We start from the raw sequence: 16,808 nt of genomic DNA, 5'->3' as shown, positions 1-16,808 counted from the left end.
CTTGATTTATCTTTGCGTTTTCTTTCAGGTTGCTTTTGATAGCCTAATGTGTTTTAGCACAAACGATCGGATCAGATTACAGATTAGAGCGTCTTGGCCGCGGCCTCACCAGGCAGACGTCCTCGTCGTCCCGTCATCCATTCTCCCACTGCTCCTCTTTTTCCCAGCCAAGCCGATCCATTTCCTGTAATCCTTATACAAACATCATCTGATGCAACCGAGGAAAATCCGGCAATGTCTCGTGTGCAATCTGGGTTCCTTGTTGGATCATCTTGGGATTGTTTATAACTTTTTTGGTTTTGTTTTGTTTTGTTTGAGAAATCAAGTAAAATTGCGAGAAATGTTGTCCTTGCTATTTATAAATAACCGTGAGTAATTAGTTTTTTGTGCAGTTGCAAGTTGAGCGTTTTGTAGATACGTAATTTTTATAAGCAGTGCGATGAGTGATGTGTTAGACACACTTAAACCTTTCGGTTCTGGTAATTCGCACCACACCCTATTAGAGAGTCGTATTTACAAGTGTGAAAACCACAAGCAATTTATCGCCCCTGGTTGGGGCAGAACTGTGAATCGAATTGTGTTCTCATTGACAGGAAGCTGTGCGACTTACACCCATGGTTTATAGAGCAGAAGGTACACCTCTAGGGCTTGACACAAACCCTGGTTTGATTCCTATCATCACCATCATCATGAAATAAATCTCTCGCCGTAATCCCACTGACCCGAAACATCGGGGAGGTATTTGTCTTTGTAACCCAAGTCCACAGAAGAGGATGGGAGGACTGATTATTTGGCCCCCCCGGCAGAATAATCACTTTTCCGATTAATGAAGAGGCTTAAGGAAAGAAAGCAATGTGTGGAACTTGAGCTGCAGCGAATTCGCACCGCTAATGGGAAACACACTCGGCTAATCAGAACCAGGAACGACGGGGTCAATGACCTGCGTGCGACCTTTACTCGCGTTCAGATCAGTAATCTGTATTCCAGGCGTCTCCTTATTATTAACACGTTAATGCTGAGATGACTTAAAAAACACTGGGAGTCCTTCGCCCTGAAGCTTTGCTTTAATAATGATGAAAATGTATACTTAAGTGAGATATGGAACAAAACACAACATTGTGAAAAATTTGGAAGTTGATTCTCTTCCTTTAAAAGTTATTTGGAATTATCGAAATAAAGAGACACATTATTCATTTACAGTTACCTGTAATGCTGGGAAATATCTGCAAAATAATATTATACGGTACCAGATACAGCAGCTTAATATTACTACGACAATATATTCGGAAGACTTTTCCATAGCAGAATAAAAAATTGACAGGTTTGAGTATTTCAGAAACTATCGATCTCATTATATTTTCCCCAGAGTTTACCCAGCACGGTGAGAAAAGTAAGCGGCGGTTATGTGGGTGGAAACGCATTGTTGATAAAAGATGTCACAAGGGGAATTGACGGATTCGTTGAATTCGAGCTGCCAGGAAGTGTATAAAATAACTCGCTATAAATAAGCACTCTTTACGAAGGCGGTGAGCAGAAAAGCATGTCAGCATGCACAGAGCATCCAACCTTGAAGTGCATGAGCTACAACAGCCACATTAGGTTCTTCTCCTCACTATTACCTGGTCTTTTTCCAGGTTCATCGGGTTTGTGTTGCGTCAGTTTCTTTTTCTTGGGTGACATGAGTGGAACGTAATCTGGTCCAACCGGCACTTTTCATTGTGCAGAATAAATCCAAAAATGTTTGTCAAGTTCAAGTAGGCTTTTATTGTCATTTCCACCATATACAGTTTAATATACAGTGAAACGAAACAATGTTCCTCCAGGACCAAGGTGCTAGCATAAAATAACAAAAAAAAAAAACTAGCTAACTAATTTCTATATATAATGCCCTCTTACATGCTAATGCACTTATCTTCAAGGTAGAAAGTGAGCCATGAAACACTGGCCTCCCAGGAATCCCCTTAATTGTCCAAACATGTAGAAATGGCTTGGAGCGAGGTGAGGACTGTACGGGGGTATGTGATATTGATAACTCCCACCCGAGTTTCTGTTACGTCCAAGTGGTGTTGGTGGATGATTATGTGTACGATTCCTACAGACAGTTTTAAGGATCAGGCGTTACACTCGCTGAATGTTCAAGGGAACGGCTTTAGCGCTCTCTGAGCCACCTCGGCCTGGATCGTCGTTCATGGACATATGGTCTTCTTTAAAACGTTTGCACCATTCAAATATTTTTAAGAGTTTTACTGTGCTTGAAGTCTTCTGTAAATGTCAAGCGATTTACACTTTCATTCACCAGAAATGCCACCACAAATCCTGATTTGACTCGAATGCCCCATGTACATACAAAATTAACTAGCATTAGCATGTAACTACTGGTGTGACTAATGTGATTGGTTGTGGGGAACAGTGTTTCTATTCACTATGCACTCTACCCAGGCCAGCCATTAGGTACTATGTACAGGAGGACAGGTTTTTCCCAGTTGGACCCTCTTACAACCATTTACCATTTGGTTATCAAGCACAAAGCAAGCATGCAAGTCCGTTATTTCTAAACATAGAGGGAAAACATGCTTTCAGACTAGTCTATGACAAAATATTCTTCATTTTAAAATAAAAAAAACAACCTGAGGTGTGAAAACATGATCTATAATAAATGATGAGAGGAAAGTTCATTCAAACATGCATTAAAGAAATGACTGCTGCTCATGAGATGGTGAAATCAGATCCTGTGTGGTTTAAGTAAACATTCTCATCATCTATCAGTTGAATCTTCATTAATCATTAATCAGCACCGGTCCGATTGTTTGGAGAATAAAAATACCGTATAGAACCGTGCATAGGATTTTTAACAGTAATGATGAAAATAATGCTAAAAATATCAGCTTACCCACATGTATGACTTCTTTTATTCTAACCATTCTACAGTTCTATTCTAAGGCTCGTGCTGCTGGCTTTGCTGCAAACTTTCTGATAATGTCCTTGAACTTCAGTCTCCTCCTCTGATTGGATTCCACACTCATTTTGGAGCGCATATAGGTTTTAATGAATTATGTTTTGCTGATTTTGCAAGCGACACCTGTAATGTGATTGGCCAAGCGTTTACAGTAACCTAGGGGGGAGGGGTTGTTGGGGGTTTTAGGTGATCATGAATGACATGATTTGAAATGACATTTAAAAACCCCTCAACATCCCACTTGGTTTAGATCCAATGACTAGTAAGGCCATAGAACAGCATTGAACTCTTCTTTCTCACGTTTATGACCTGTCTTATCTCACTTATCCCAGCTTTTCACTTGGCAACCATCAAGATAGATAACGATCCATGATCAGACTGCCTGCTTCACATCTAAAACACCGGCCTCCCAGGAACTCCTTTAATCCTCTAGAGATGTGGATTGTACGTGGCAGTAACTCCCATCTAAGGGGGACGTAGCAGTAACTCTCATCCAAGTTCCTGTAATGTGCAAGTGGTGTTGGTGAATGATGGTGTGTACAGTTCCCACGGACAGGTGCGTCTCATCTGCAAGCTGGCGACAAATTATCTATTAAATTGCAAGGAGCAGGCGTTCCACTTGCTGAATGTTGAATGAATGGCCTCAGAGCCACCTCATCTGGGCTCGTCATTCACCAACTTGCGTCCTTCTGTAAACTGTTTGAACTGTTCAAATATTTTACTGCGGCTAAGTGTCTCATCACTGCACTGTACTTATGTAAATGTCAATCACTTTTACGCCTTCATTCACCAGAAATGTCATCACAAGTACCGGTTTGACTTGAATTCCACATGCACATACAAAATTACCTAGCATTAGCATGTTACTATTGTTTTGATTCTGTAAGTTATAATTGCCATTATATAGCATTTGGGAAACTTCTGATTTGTTGAAATAGTTGCCCTTATTCTTTTGGAGTTTATCAAAAACAATGCAGACATCCTCGTTTTTTCACTTCTATAAAGCAAGAAGCCTGTTTTAAATATCGTGTAGCATGTCTGAAAGAACGAAATGCACTAATGCACACTGCAGACTGTACTGTATATTGTCTTTATGGGGTCATGCAAGGCGATCAAGCCAGTAGGCTAAAGACTTCTGCAGATCAATATCTCGAGCTGCATGCCTGATCTGAGAGTCGACAACTTCTTCTTTTTCTTTTTTTAGTTCTCTGGTTTTTGCCTTGCGACTTGAAAAGTCGTCGTTCTCTCAACCTTCGTGTGAGGAGGATTGAACGGGTGCGGAAGTCCATCGCAAAATCAGTTTTTTTTTCATACCACACTGGCTTTGAAGTTCCTGATAGAATTTGATCGGACATGTTACCATGTTCGCGTGGCGGAGATGCTTACTTCAAGTCCTTACTGTCAGTCCTTGGGAACCAGGTTTTAGGACTTAACCATCTGAAAAGCGGCCTTTTAATTTTAATAATAGAAAACAAACAGACTGTTTTAATCTGTGGTAACTTAATCACTAACTAGTTTTACTAGCGGACGTTCTACAAAATTAGCTATAAATGGATAAAAAGTATGACATTATTAGTATTTGATTAAAAGACAGTTGATCATTGAAGAAATGCAGTGGTGTCATAGCTTATAAGAGGAAAAAAACGTTCAGAACATGTGTAAAAACTAGGGGTGTCAATATTATTAATTTAGAAAATTTAACGCATTACTTTCTTTTACGCAAATTAACCACATGACCAAGTTTGACCCTAATGGCTTCCCATAATCGCAATAAGGTTACCCGGCTGTACGTGATAATAGCATGTTAAACGTGGCTAATAAGATGTTTGAGGAAACATCACGGCAAATTTCATTATAAAAAGCTTCTAGATGGAAGTTTGTATAAAAACAATGTATTTCGCAGCACAGTCGTGTAAACTTCAAGGCTTTCTGTACTGTTGTTAAGGAACTTTGACATTACACAAAGAGATGATGATAAGCTCTGTAAACAGGCTTAAAAGAAAAGGACCTAGGATCGAGCCTTGAGGAACACCCATGTAATCTCAGGGCAGTCGGCCATTCTTGGAAATCTGCCCAGAGTCCTACCTGGTGCATATGGGTGGTGCATATGGGTGGTGCATATTCTTTCATAGATTGATGAAAGCATGTGTGTGTGTTTGATGCTCAGGCTAAAATGAGGTGTTTTATCCGGTATTTTCACACACGTCTTGTGCTCTCTGCCCATTACATCGGTGAGCATACCTATTGAACACGGGTGGGGAAATGCCTGGGGATGTTAGCCTTTTTTTCCCCTTTCTAAAAGCATGACTTCATTCTTTCTTTAGTTACAAGAACGTATCATAGAGGAGATTCCTTTAACCTCCTCCTGCTTTTTTTTTAAACAAGTATTTTTCCAGTTCATTTGAATGTCTCAATGTGTTCATTTCCTTTCTACTCATGGCCACACTTCATTAGATCCTCTAGCCTGTAGAGCGAGAGAGAGAGAGAGAGAGAAATAAAACACACACACATGCAGACACATAAAAAAACCACAGAGCACGTCAAGGCAACAATAGTTGCCAAGGCGATGTAGGAAATGTTCACCTGAAATAGCTGCATGTACCAGGCACTTGTGCTCGCGCGCGCCTCATTCCACTCATCTTTTATTGAAGCACTCGTGTTCAGACCGGCGTTGTTAGCACACACACACATACATACGAAGGGAGCGGGTGTGCGGCTCTTCCCACTCCTGTGTTGCAATGTCGTTACACACCCATACACTCCCAAGACAAACACTTGAGTGACGAAAATCCCTCCTTTTACCTGCCCTGCTCTCACCTCGCTCATTTCGTACATCATTAACGCAGCATGACTGATTGTGTGTGTGTGTATGTGATGTCGACATCCTCATCAGGCGCTAGTATTGATGCTTTCTGGAATGCACCTACTTCCTGCTTTCCAACCACAAATATGACAGAGTACATCATGTGCCTAATTCCTAAAGGTGTGTCCTTTTCCTTTCCTTACCCAAGGGCAAGGCGGCTGAAACTGCCACCTCCTTCGGATAATTGTTTAATGGTTAAAAAAAAAATGTATAGGTGTAAAAATAACAACACAAGGCGCGATGCAAAGAAGTCATGTTCTCCATTATGTTTGTTACAAAGGTTACGCACAGACAAATTATTATTATTATTATTATTATTATTATAACATAAAACATTCTTAGGAGCTTAGATTTAGTCCATCATTCTGCAAGGATCACGAAGGGAAAAAAACTTCTGTGAAGAAAAAGACATCCGTGGAGAACGGATGCAACTCATTGACCCGGTATTTCCTCTTCCTGTGTGTGTGTGTGTGTGTGTGTGTGTGTAGTTGGGTGGTAAAGGTGAGTGGAAGTGGAGGGTTAGTCATTCCTGAGTGAGTGTATGGCTCATGGAAAGTTGAGGGACTTGCATGGATGCACACACACACACACACACACACACTAAAATATCATCTATTGAGCCAGCCACTGTTTCATTAGCACTTCCCCAATAAAATATATACTTTTTAATTAATACATTTTACACTTAGAAATGTATCAGAATTAAGACTTTATTTACAGTAATGGGAAAAAAAAGTTATAATAAAAAGGGAAATAATCTGCAATGTTTCACAATGTCTGTTATCTTTTAGTCAGATCTACTTTTAACAGTTTTTTAAGTTAATCCGAAAACAAAAAACTTGAAGAAAATCATGATTTAGTACACGATTCAAGTTATGGTTTTAACCGCGACGAAGCACTGAAAATCTGAGTGGTTCAACAGAAACGCGTTCGCCTTATTATCCTACGAACCCTAGATCGATCTCCGGGTGATGCCCCGGCCATCGGGAGGAGGAGAGCAGATTGTCCTCTCTCTCTCTCTCTCTCTTTGGGGCAGAAGGGATGGCATACTTTTACTCCTACATCGATCATAGCGACACTGGCCACAGGGCTACACAGGGCGGCTGTGATCTCATGTAAGTGGAATGGGGTGGATAGCACTTTCCTGCGAAAGAGGAAATCTTTTTTGAAAAAAATTATAATAATAAAAACGGTGCGGTTAGCACCCTCCGCACCCTCCCTGGTTGGTAGCTGTTGCTGAAATGATAACACTGGATTAATAGAAGCGTGGGAAAATTAATCCACACCTTCTGAACTGTCAGAACGGAGAATTCAAGAGCGCTGCGTTTGTGACGATACTGTATATAACCTGACCTCTCGAGGGTTAACGCTTTAAGCAGAGGATTATGGGTTATATTTTTACGGACAGAACGAGAAGGTACAGGATGGCATTTTGAGGTTTTTCAAGAAATACTTCATTTTTTAAAAATGATTCATCTGCTTTCAGATCCTAACGAGAGCGGCGCTGGTGCAGGGTAAAGGTGTCACAAACCTGCTGAATAAGGACTTTAACTTCTTCTTTTTCTTATTATTATTAATATAGATGTCTTATTTAACACAGGTTGTAACTGACATTTACGTTTACGAGTATTTAACAACAATGGTCAAACCTTCTGCTTTGAAATGATCAAACAAAGCAGAATAATAATAATAAACAAAAAATTGTGCATGTTTTCTGATCATGGGTGTCTCGTGTATGTGGACGAGGACAGATTGCGCCATTTTCTTTCCCCCAAGATGACGTATTAAGTTCTAGTTTTCTTGGAGGACGTACAGTAGTACAGTAGATAGATGAACCGTCAAGTGGGAAATGTTTTTGTGTAGATAGATGGATAGATAGATAATGTAGATCAGTTAACAGTGTCAGTGTTAGCGATCCAACATTACTATTACATGACCATGACATGTCGTAAGGAAATCTGGACGTCAGAGCTAACCCTGAATTTCTCACCCATTTCCATTTAGTTTTTTTTTTTTTAGTTTTAAGAAAATTCTCAAAGTGACTTTGTGTGCTTTAAATAGAAAAATCACAACCTGAGATGGATAGAAACGTACTATTTAAAGCCCGAGTTTCTATTTGCCATCACAAAAGCAAAGTTTCACGAAGCAAACACACCCACGAGAGAGAGAGAGAGAGAGAGCAGTCAGTAGGTCAGCAGGAAGTCAAAACAAAACAGTGCATTTCCTAACAATGGGGCATTTTAATACTTTGTCTTTCTGCGCACTTCGATCCTCAGCTGTGACTTTTACTTTCACAATGACCCAGGCGCCTATTCCATGTACTTTACTGGAAGCCTCGGGCTTATGGGAAAGGCGGGTGGTAGCGTCGAGTATGACTGTGCTCCCCGACGCAGGCTGCTGTATAACATTGTGTATGTGCGACTCACACTTCTCGCAAAGCGGTTTTGTCGAGTTTGTGCCGGGGGAAACCTCCATGACAAAAGGCTTTTGGGTTGTAGTGCGCCGGCTAGAGATGGTGTAAAAGAAAAAAGGGTTTTGATTGTGCAGCCGGGGCATCTCCCTCCGTCTGAACTTCCTCCTTGAGATTCTGAAACAAATCACCAAACGCACGAACACACACACACACACGCACGCAAACACGCAAGAGCTATCAGTTACACCTATGATTTATGAGCAAGCCCATGGTGCTGCTGCCTGGCCCCTTGGCAAACACACACGCACACACACACAACCTGTGAAATATTGTCAATCACCGGAAACTCAAATCTCATTGGTCAGAAGGTGATTAATTGTTCTGCAACGCCAGCACTAATCCTAGTCCCAGGTTTATATCGATCTCTGTTTGTTATTATCATAGAACTCTTATCGTTTCCATAGCAACCATTTATTCACAAGGACTAGATAACAGATTTTTTACATTATTATAACAGAGTTTTTACATTATACATTTAACATTATAGGTTTTTCCACCTTGGAAAAAAGTTCAAAATGGAGGATGTTGCGAAGTCACACAGATTATTCACCTTTAATTTAAGAACCTGACCTTTTTCCTCTTTTTTTATTTTTGCAAAAACTACCAGCCAGAAATTCTGTAAGCATCGAAAAAACGTCTATAATTAGTCACGAAAGTCGCCACGGCTGTGAAAGCTGCTGTAGTGAAAACGCTGCAAATTTTACAAAATTGGGGAAATATTCACTTTTGACGAGGCGAAAACGCCCACATTTTGTTCCATCGTAGTTAAAAAGGCGTACAGTACTGTGAAAAAAGTCTTCAACCTCATTACTTCTTTCGAAATGAAATAAAATGCTGTAGAATAAATGAAAGAAATGAGAACAAATGTTTTACTGCGACCGGCTATAGGTTTAAATATTTCAAAATGGGTTGTTTATCTAATCCTCAGCAGCGACCTCATTTCCCCTCTCGTCACCAGTACACTAATCACCGGCCTGATCATCATCTGCACCTGTTTCTCACTTTGTAATGCGGCAAAAAAACCTTTCCGCTGAAACTGTTCAGGTACAGGGACTGGGGTGAAAATGCAAGATGAAAAAAAAAACTTTAGGAAGCCTGGAGAAAAAATTCCCAAGACTGCATTAAAAATACAAGAAAGTCTGGACCTTTGAAGGGAAAATATGAAGAAATGAGGGGCTTTTTCTGTTCAGTACTGTATTTCGAGACTGATTATTTTGTATATCAACAGATAATTAGACTTCCCTGCTTGTACTAGGCGGTTTATCGATAACTGAGTTTTGTGTAAATCATTTCTCGTAAAATCTAAAAAAAAAGAACATACAGTACATCTCTCTCCTCACTCACAGTAAGAGCACTGTTCTGTAGGCTCGACCTGCAATAATTACACACTCCCTGTGTTTTTTTTTCTTCTTTCATTATCATCATTCACACCCACACACACAGTGTGGACAGGAACACCTTTCTTTTCTGACCAAGATTAAAATCTCATCTTGTAAAGCGCTCTTCAGATCCCTGTGTGCTTTTTTTTTTGTGTCCTATTAATAATAATTTAAATTCTGAAGAGTTAAAAGTAATAAAAATAAATAAATAAAATGTAGAAGTTAGGGGAAAAAACAACTACATTGTGGATGTTCAGCCAAATCTGAGACATCAAGAAAAAACAGGATAAAAAGCGAAACTGCACAACGTCAGCAATTCCTCGGATCAAAGCCATAAATAATAATCGCCAACCCACTGTCAGGACTAATTCTAACTTCCAGTGAAGTGTTTTTTTTTCATCATACAAAGGGGTAATGACCGTAATTTTCATACATCAAAAACAATAAACGAAACTCATTATCATCAACAGGTGTACAGGTGGGGTGCAAAAGTTAGCACACCTTAATTTGTTTTTGAATTGGAAACAAACGAGACATTCACTGCAATTTGTCACATATGCACTGGTTGTTGGAATGAACAAGAAAGAAACATGAATTCTGAGACACAAAAAGGGTCAGAAACAAAAGAAAATTAAAGGAAACTTGTCAAATTTTAGATTTGAGAAAAGAAGTACATAAAACCTTTTTTCTCCATAAATTAATTTTCTTTTTTATCTTTCCAGACCAAATGTCATAGTTTAACAAGAAAAAAAAAAAACACAATTAGATTTTTTCCTGAAGGTGGCAAACTTTTGCACCGAGCTGCACAACTTTTTAGTTGAAATCAAACCTGAGACGAGCAAAGCGTTTTCAGAAACCTACATCTTTATTGATTAAAAAACATGAAAACAAGGAACAATATTCAGAACTGATATAAAAAACAAAACAAAAACAACAACAACAACAACCATGAATCAAAAGCAAGGCAAGTTGCCCCTTAGTCATGTCATCTCTTATAAGTGCACCGAGACTGCATTTCCCATCAGGCCATGAGGCTGAAAAGAAATAGAAGGAAAGAGTAGGAGTTGATTTGGGGGGCGGGGACATAAAAAAATTTGATTATTATTTTTTTAATAGTTAAAATTTTTAAATAATTGTTTTTTTTCATTAGAGTAAGCTAATATTGTCTTACAAAAGGGTTGATATCTTTGGTTAGAAGGGGGGACGGACAGAGAGAGCTCGTTTTGTGCGTGAACTAATATTGAACGTCATGATTACCGACACACCCTGACGTCAGGACATTTATCTCAAAGACCTCTCGAATGATCTCACAGCTTTTTAAGCTAACAGGTTTAGTGTGAAAATAAAACGAAGGGATTCTCATATTTATGCGATTTCATCCCGGCCAGTGGAAACACAGCCATAAATATCAGATCTGATGCAAGAAAATGCCACATGAGACGTTTCAAACCAACAGTCGACACAGCTGTAAAGTCCTGAAGTGCACATCACGGATTGTAAAGTTGCCTCCTCTTCCTCCTCGGCCCAAAAAAAACTATTCATAATTAAGTCCTTCGTTAGCGTAAACCTTCAGGATTTTGTTCTCGTAAACGTTTTTCCATGAAATCTCACTTCACAAGAGGCAGAAATGCTCAAAGCGTCAAAAAAAAAAACATTTAATACCAGCTCAATAAATAAAGTATTTCAGGAATGAGGAAAGTTCTACGAACCAAAGTACAGTATGCACGATTACTGTTCTCACGCTTCATTTAAACATTAATCGTTTTCGCTTTGTACAAAAATAGAAGTTTGTGACATCCAAAAAAAACAACAACAAAAAAATTAACAAACAAAAAAGTTTTCAAGTTTCAAAAAATAAATATTTCCCTTTTGATGCTGTGGTAATGTTCAATCAAACACCCTTATTCAGAACGATAAGAATATAGACATGTATGTTTTTATAGAGCTGTTTATATAAATAAAAAAAGAAAAATGTTTTTAGTAGGAAAGGCATTCGGACAGACATTCAGTGCACCAGCAATGTGATGAGCATCAATCAAACCTGGCCAAAAAAAACCCCAAAAATTATGGGGAGTAGGCATACTTATGAGATGTACACAATATTATCAGGTATGACACTTTGAAATGTTCAGTTCTAGACGGCATCCCAGGGGCTGGAATTTACAATATTTATTTATTTATTAAACGTCACAAATTTCAGGTGGTGCCAATACTTACGCACAACAATATCATAAATGCTTCGAATCATCTTTAAAAATTTAATAGTGGAGCTAGTATGACAAAAGCTGTCTTTTAAAGTTTTTTTAATTTATTTTTTGTTTTTTACACTATTACAATAAGTTATCGGTACATGCCTGGTTGTAACGATTGACGAATTGCAATTAAAAAAAACCTTAAAAAACAATAATACAATTTTTAAACATCCTTTCCCACTTGCGTTATGATTGATCATTAATCTATAAACAATATCCTTTTTAAAGTTAATATAAAGTAAACTAGTTCTGGATTCTTTGACATCGTACCAACACTCTGAACATTTTTTTCCCACAAAAACAAAAAAAGCAAAATATTACGCTGTACACAAAGGATAAATATTAGACATTGTTTACTGTTTCGATTTAATGTGCAACTATGTAGTTCCCGAAAAAAAAACAGAAAAAAAAAAAAAAAAAAAAAAAAAACAAACAAAACAAACGAAACCAAAAGTGTCAAAATGAGACTTTGTGTTCTAACCTGTACAATCCTCATTCACGAACAACATAAATATCATAGATAAAGTTTTTTGCATAAATAAATCGTTTTAGAATTTTTTTCACACACACACACACACACACACACACATAAAAAAACAACAACTGCAAAATACTATTGATCGAAAGCCCTTTTCTGTCTCGAAGCCCTCATATGGAAACACGTCACCTTTTTCTTCTCAAAGCCTCAGCGGTTTAAATGAAAAGGAGCAGCCACGAGGCGTTAAAACACGACCGACTGTATACAGTGCAAAAGGTCTCGGAATGTTCAGGAATTTTTTTAAATCTTTTTTATCGGATTCCGTTAAAAGTGCCTCACGGGAGCCGAAACTTGTTGTTGTTCGTCACATGAAAACAAAACAGTCAATGAATTAATACTCATTTAAAAAAAATTGCTTTAAAAAAAAAAAAAAAAGAGAGAGAGAGAGAGAGCGATAACTTTTCCTGTATCCTTTGTTCACAAATTGCACGATATCAAACAAACCGATTGACGATTGTACAAAAAGGCATCAGTGTCTATCACTCAGACTGGACTGCAACAAAGAGGTCTCCACTTAACTACAACACTTTGGACTTTTTTTGACACTTTTTAAAAAAAAATATTAATATGAATGGGGTACTTGTAAATACATGTGTAGACACCTTCGATCATGAACGGAGGAACGGCACAACAGAAAATTTTCTCTCACGCAGTTGGGCCACTTGTTTATACAGAAGAAAAAGTCCGATTTGCAGAATAGTGCATGTTGTTGAATTAAAAACGGCAAAAAAAAAAAGTTACCCTGCGACTGTGAAAAAGACATACTCCCATCCTAGTGAAGTGTAAAATCACTTTATCACAAGCTGCTCATCCTCAGCAGATCAGGATTACTTTTTTTTTTTTTTTTTTTTTGAGTCAAAGGAATCCCAGCTGCGAGTCTGTGTTTGCATCTGCTTCCTTCTTCCCAGACGTCGGGTTCGATTAGTATTGCTGTGAGCCGGTCTCTCTGTCCTTACTAACCCGATTGAGTCAGAGTCCGAAGTGCAGTCAAACGAGAAACGGCTTGTAAGTGGAATCGACGAGGCATCTTCCCTTCCCTTTTTTTTTTAAATCGCAGTCTGTATACGAGGAGAGAATGTGTCCTCGTGGCCAGAGATCGCATCTGAGAGATCTGACTCACTCTGATGAGTTTTTTTTTTCCCCCTCGCCCTCTCTGGCGGGTTGGGACGAGGTTTCCGTTCTCTTTATGCCCTCATCTGGTGTTCGCTGTTACAGCGACATGAAGTAGCAGAAGGGAAATCGAGGGTTCAAAGTGGAGGAAATAGAAAACACCTTCAGCAGCTGGCGCTCTCGCCGCTCTTTGCCATGCCGGCCGATCCGACCGCGATCTGACAGCCGTTGGTCACGTGGTTCATGACTTTCTGTTTGAGCTGCGCGACCTGCTCGCGCAACATGCTGGCGGTGGACGCCAGGTCAGAGTTCTGCGTCTTCAACACCTTCACCTTCTCCTCCAGACGAGAGATGCGCTCCAGTTTCCTCTTGCGGCACTTGGAGGCCGCGATGCGATTTCGAAGCTTCTTCCTCTCTGCCTTGATTCTCTCCTGTGTCTCGAGGTCAATCGGTGAGAGGGAAGGCGGAGAACCGTTTGGATCTCCTCCAGGGGGATGAGGAACCTCTGGAACGGTCTGAGGAGCATCCAGACCTCGAGGATGAGGGTGATGACCCTGACCCTGGCTGGAGTGGGCTGCAGCGTGAGCCGAGGTGTAGGGGATCTGACCTCCTGAGTATGACACAGAAAGCTGGTTGGGGTTATAACTGCCCAGGTTGGTGTAGATCGGCATCTCTGCGCTGGACATGAGGTTCCTTTGATATGGCCCCTGAATGGAAGATGACGGAGAAATGGGAGCCCCGACCAACTGGTTCTGTTTGTGCAGATCCGCCAAAGCTTTGACGAAGCCGTCTGCGAAGCCTTCCTGCTCGTTCGTGGCCTGGTGCCTGTAAAAAGCGTTAGTGGAAGAGTTAGGCGCCGGGCTTGTTGTGACCAGCCCCTGGTTAGACTGGATGATCAAGTGCTCCAGCTCGGGATTGGACAATTTTAAAAGGTTCATGTCGGACGACGACATCAGAGAGCCGTTCTGGTTGGCGTTCATGCCCAGGCTCGGGTTGATGCTGCTTCCCGCCTGGCTCTGTAACAGCTTCAGGCCTGGCATGCCTCCCACTGCTCCGGCGAAACCGTGCACCATGTTCTTCTTACTCATCATCTTGTGGCTCGGATAGCGATCGTAGTCAGAAAGTTGGCCAAAGTTTGGAACGCTCGGCGTATCATCGTGGTAGAACGGTGTTTCCATCTTACCTGTCATTGACACAGGAGTGGGAAATCTTCATAATCTGATTAGGGTTGTATCAGAGCTTTAAACATAGTCCACACCGGAAAATCTTTATAGGACAACCTGTGAAAAAGAGAGAGAGAGAGAGAGAAACGGATATGATAAATACAAAGACATCGAGTAACTTCTGAAATCACTTCTGAGATAGATAAGTTTGTGACAAAAGATTAGAACAATCAGGCAACTGGGACACACCATGACGTATTAATTCAGCCTGTTTAGATACTTATTAAGATATGTTCATTCTTATGCGCATGTTGACTCGTGTAGGCTGTAAAAAGAGAAGCATTACGTTTTATCTTAATAAGCAATTCAAGCGATGAATAATGATTACAGTAACTCGCGCGCGTCTCTTACTGTCTGTGTAGGTGACAGGAAAACCCGAAAGAGCAATCACAGAAAGCACCTTCCCATAAAACGCATCCCAGTGACTCAAAAGTGTGTGTGTGTGTCAGCGAGTGCGTGTATGCGTGTTCGCGATTAGTCAGTAATCAGACATGCAGTACCGTGCAGGCGGGCGGGCGCGCGCGATCCGATCCGATCTGATCCGTCACCCGCGCGAGCGACAACGCAGTTCACTTCACTCCAGTCCGCGAGCTCCACAGTCTCCCCGGAAATATAATCCAAAAACCGAGTGAGCGCAAGACGACAATAATACTTTTAACACCGCATTTATAATATTCTTCTTATTATTATTTTATAAAAAATGTTTCTCTTAAACTATTCACTGTCCGTTCGGTGCGAGCGCGTGGCGTGTGCGCTACTCGTTCCGTCTCCGCGCGCGACTGCAGGACCTCACTGCTCGACTGCGCGCTAAAAACTACACGCCCTTCTCAGCCTCGCTCCACTTCCTGATGGCTGTCCCGCGAGCTCCTGACTCCGCCCCCTTTGCGCTAAAATCCTCCCCTGATTGGCTCAGAGGTGGGGGGAAAAAAGAAAAGCGTAACCGTTACTACGGTTACCGGATAGACGGGCTGGAGCTAAAGAATCGTTCTAATTCTTGTGAGTCGATTCTTCGAGCAAAGCGGGATGGAATGAATCGGTTCGCATTCGTTCTAATTTTATTTCATGACCTATTAGCGGTTTATGCTAACGTTTTGTCTACATGAGAAATTGTTTTATGGCTAATACATAAGCACCATGTTGTGATGTTTATTATTACAGCGTTCATGTTATTAACATTGCTTTTAACTTGGTAAACCAATTACTTAATAAAAAATGCCAACAAAAAACAAAATTACCAACAAGCTAAATATTCTTTCCCTCAGAACATTACCATTTATATGCAATCATTTCAGTTTATTCTTATCAGTTCTTGCTAAGTCTACATAACAAATTGTTTTATGGCTAATAGAAGACTAATATAACCTCACACGTGTGATGTTTACCTCACAAAGATACAACTGAACTTTAAAAAAGTTATTACACCTCAAAATTACCAACAAGACAAGCACCCTCAGAGCATTATTATCTATATACAGTAACTTAATACCATTCCCTATTAGCGGTTTATGCTAATGGTTTGTCTACATAACAAATTGTTTAATGGCTAATATAACCTCCCGCGTGTGATGTTTATCATTACAGGATTTATTTTATTAACATTGCTTTTAACATTCTAAACCAATTACTTAACAAAAGACACGACTAAACTCAAAAGTTATTACACCTTTAAATTACCAACAAAACAAGAAAAATATTTTTGTCCGCCAGAGCATTATTATCTATATACAGTAAATATCTTTCTTTTCCAGTTAGTGGTTTATGCTAACGTTTTTGTCTACATAAATTATTTATGTCTAATAAAAGGGTAATATAATCTCCCTAATTCTATGTTTATCGTTACATATTATCATTACAGCATTCATGTTATATTAGCATTGTTTTAAACATGCTAAACCATGCTCACAAAGTACAACTGACCTTAAAAAAAAGGTTATTAAACAAAACAAGCAAAATCCTTTGTTTGCTCGACTAATTTTGTTAGTTTGTTTGGCAATAATATATCTGCTGAAACATT

At 39.8% G+C, this 16,808-nt stretch overlaps 1 protein-coding gene and 1 long non-coding RNA gene across 2 annotated transcripts in view; one reads left to right on the top strand and one right to left on the bottom strand.

Annotated features, from left to right (window-relative positions):
* Positions 1 to 16,808, top strand: part of LOC128511756 (uncharacterized) — an 83,853-nt gene that overhangs the window by 14,162 nt on the left and 52,883 nt on the right. The window lies entirely within an intron of this gene.
* On the bottom strand, positions 9,966 to 15,594 carry june (JunE proto-oncogene, AP-1 transcription factor subunit). Its single transcript, XM_053484737.1, has 2 exons — positions 15,295 to 15,594; positions 9,966 to 14,851 (listed from the first exon to the last, which is right to left on the bottom strand). Exon 2 carries the CDS (start codon positions 14,759 to 14,761, stop codon positions 13,736 to 13,738), a length of 1,026 nt encoding a protein of 341 aa, XP_053340712.1. The 5' UTR covers positions 14,762 to 14,851; positions 15,295 to 15,594; the 3' UTR covers positions 9,966 to 13,735.

The sequence above is a fragment of the Clarias gariepinus genome, chromosome 24 (assembly GCF_024256425.1).
Source record: "Clarias gariepinus isolate MV-2021 ecotype Netherlands chromosome 24, CGAR_prim_01v2, whole genome shotgun sequence".
NCBI lineage: Eukaryota > Metazoa > Chordata > Actinopteri > Siluriformes > Clariidae > Clarias > Clarias gariepinus.
The sequence above is the reverse complement of the archived record's forward strand: the minus strand, read 5'-3'. Positions and strand labels throughout refer to the sequence as shown.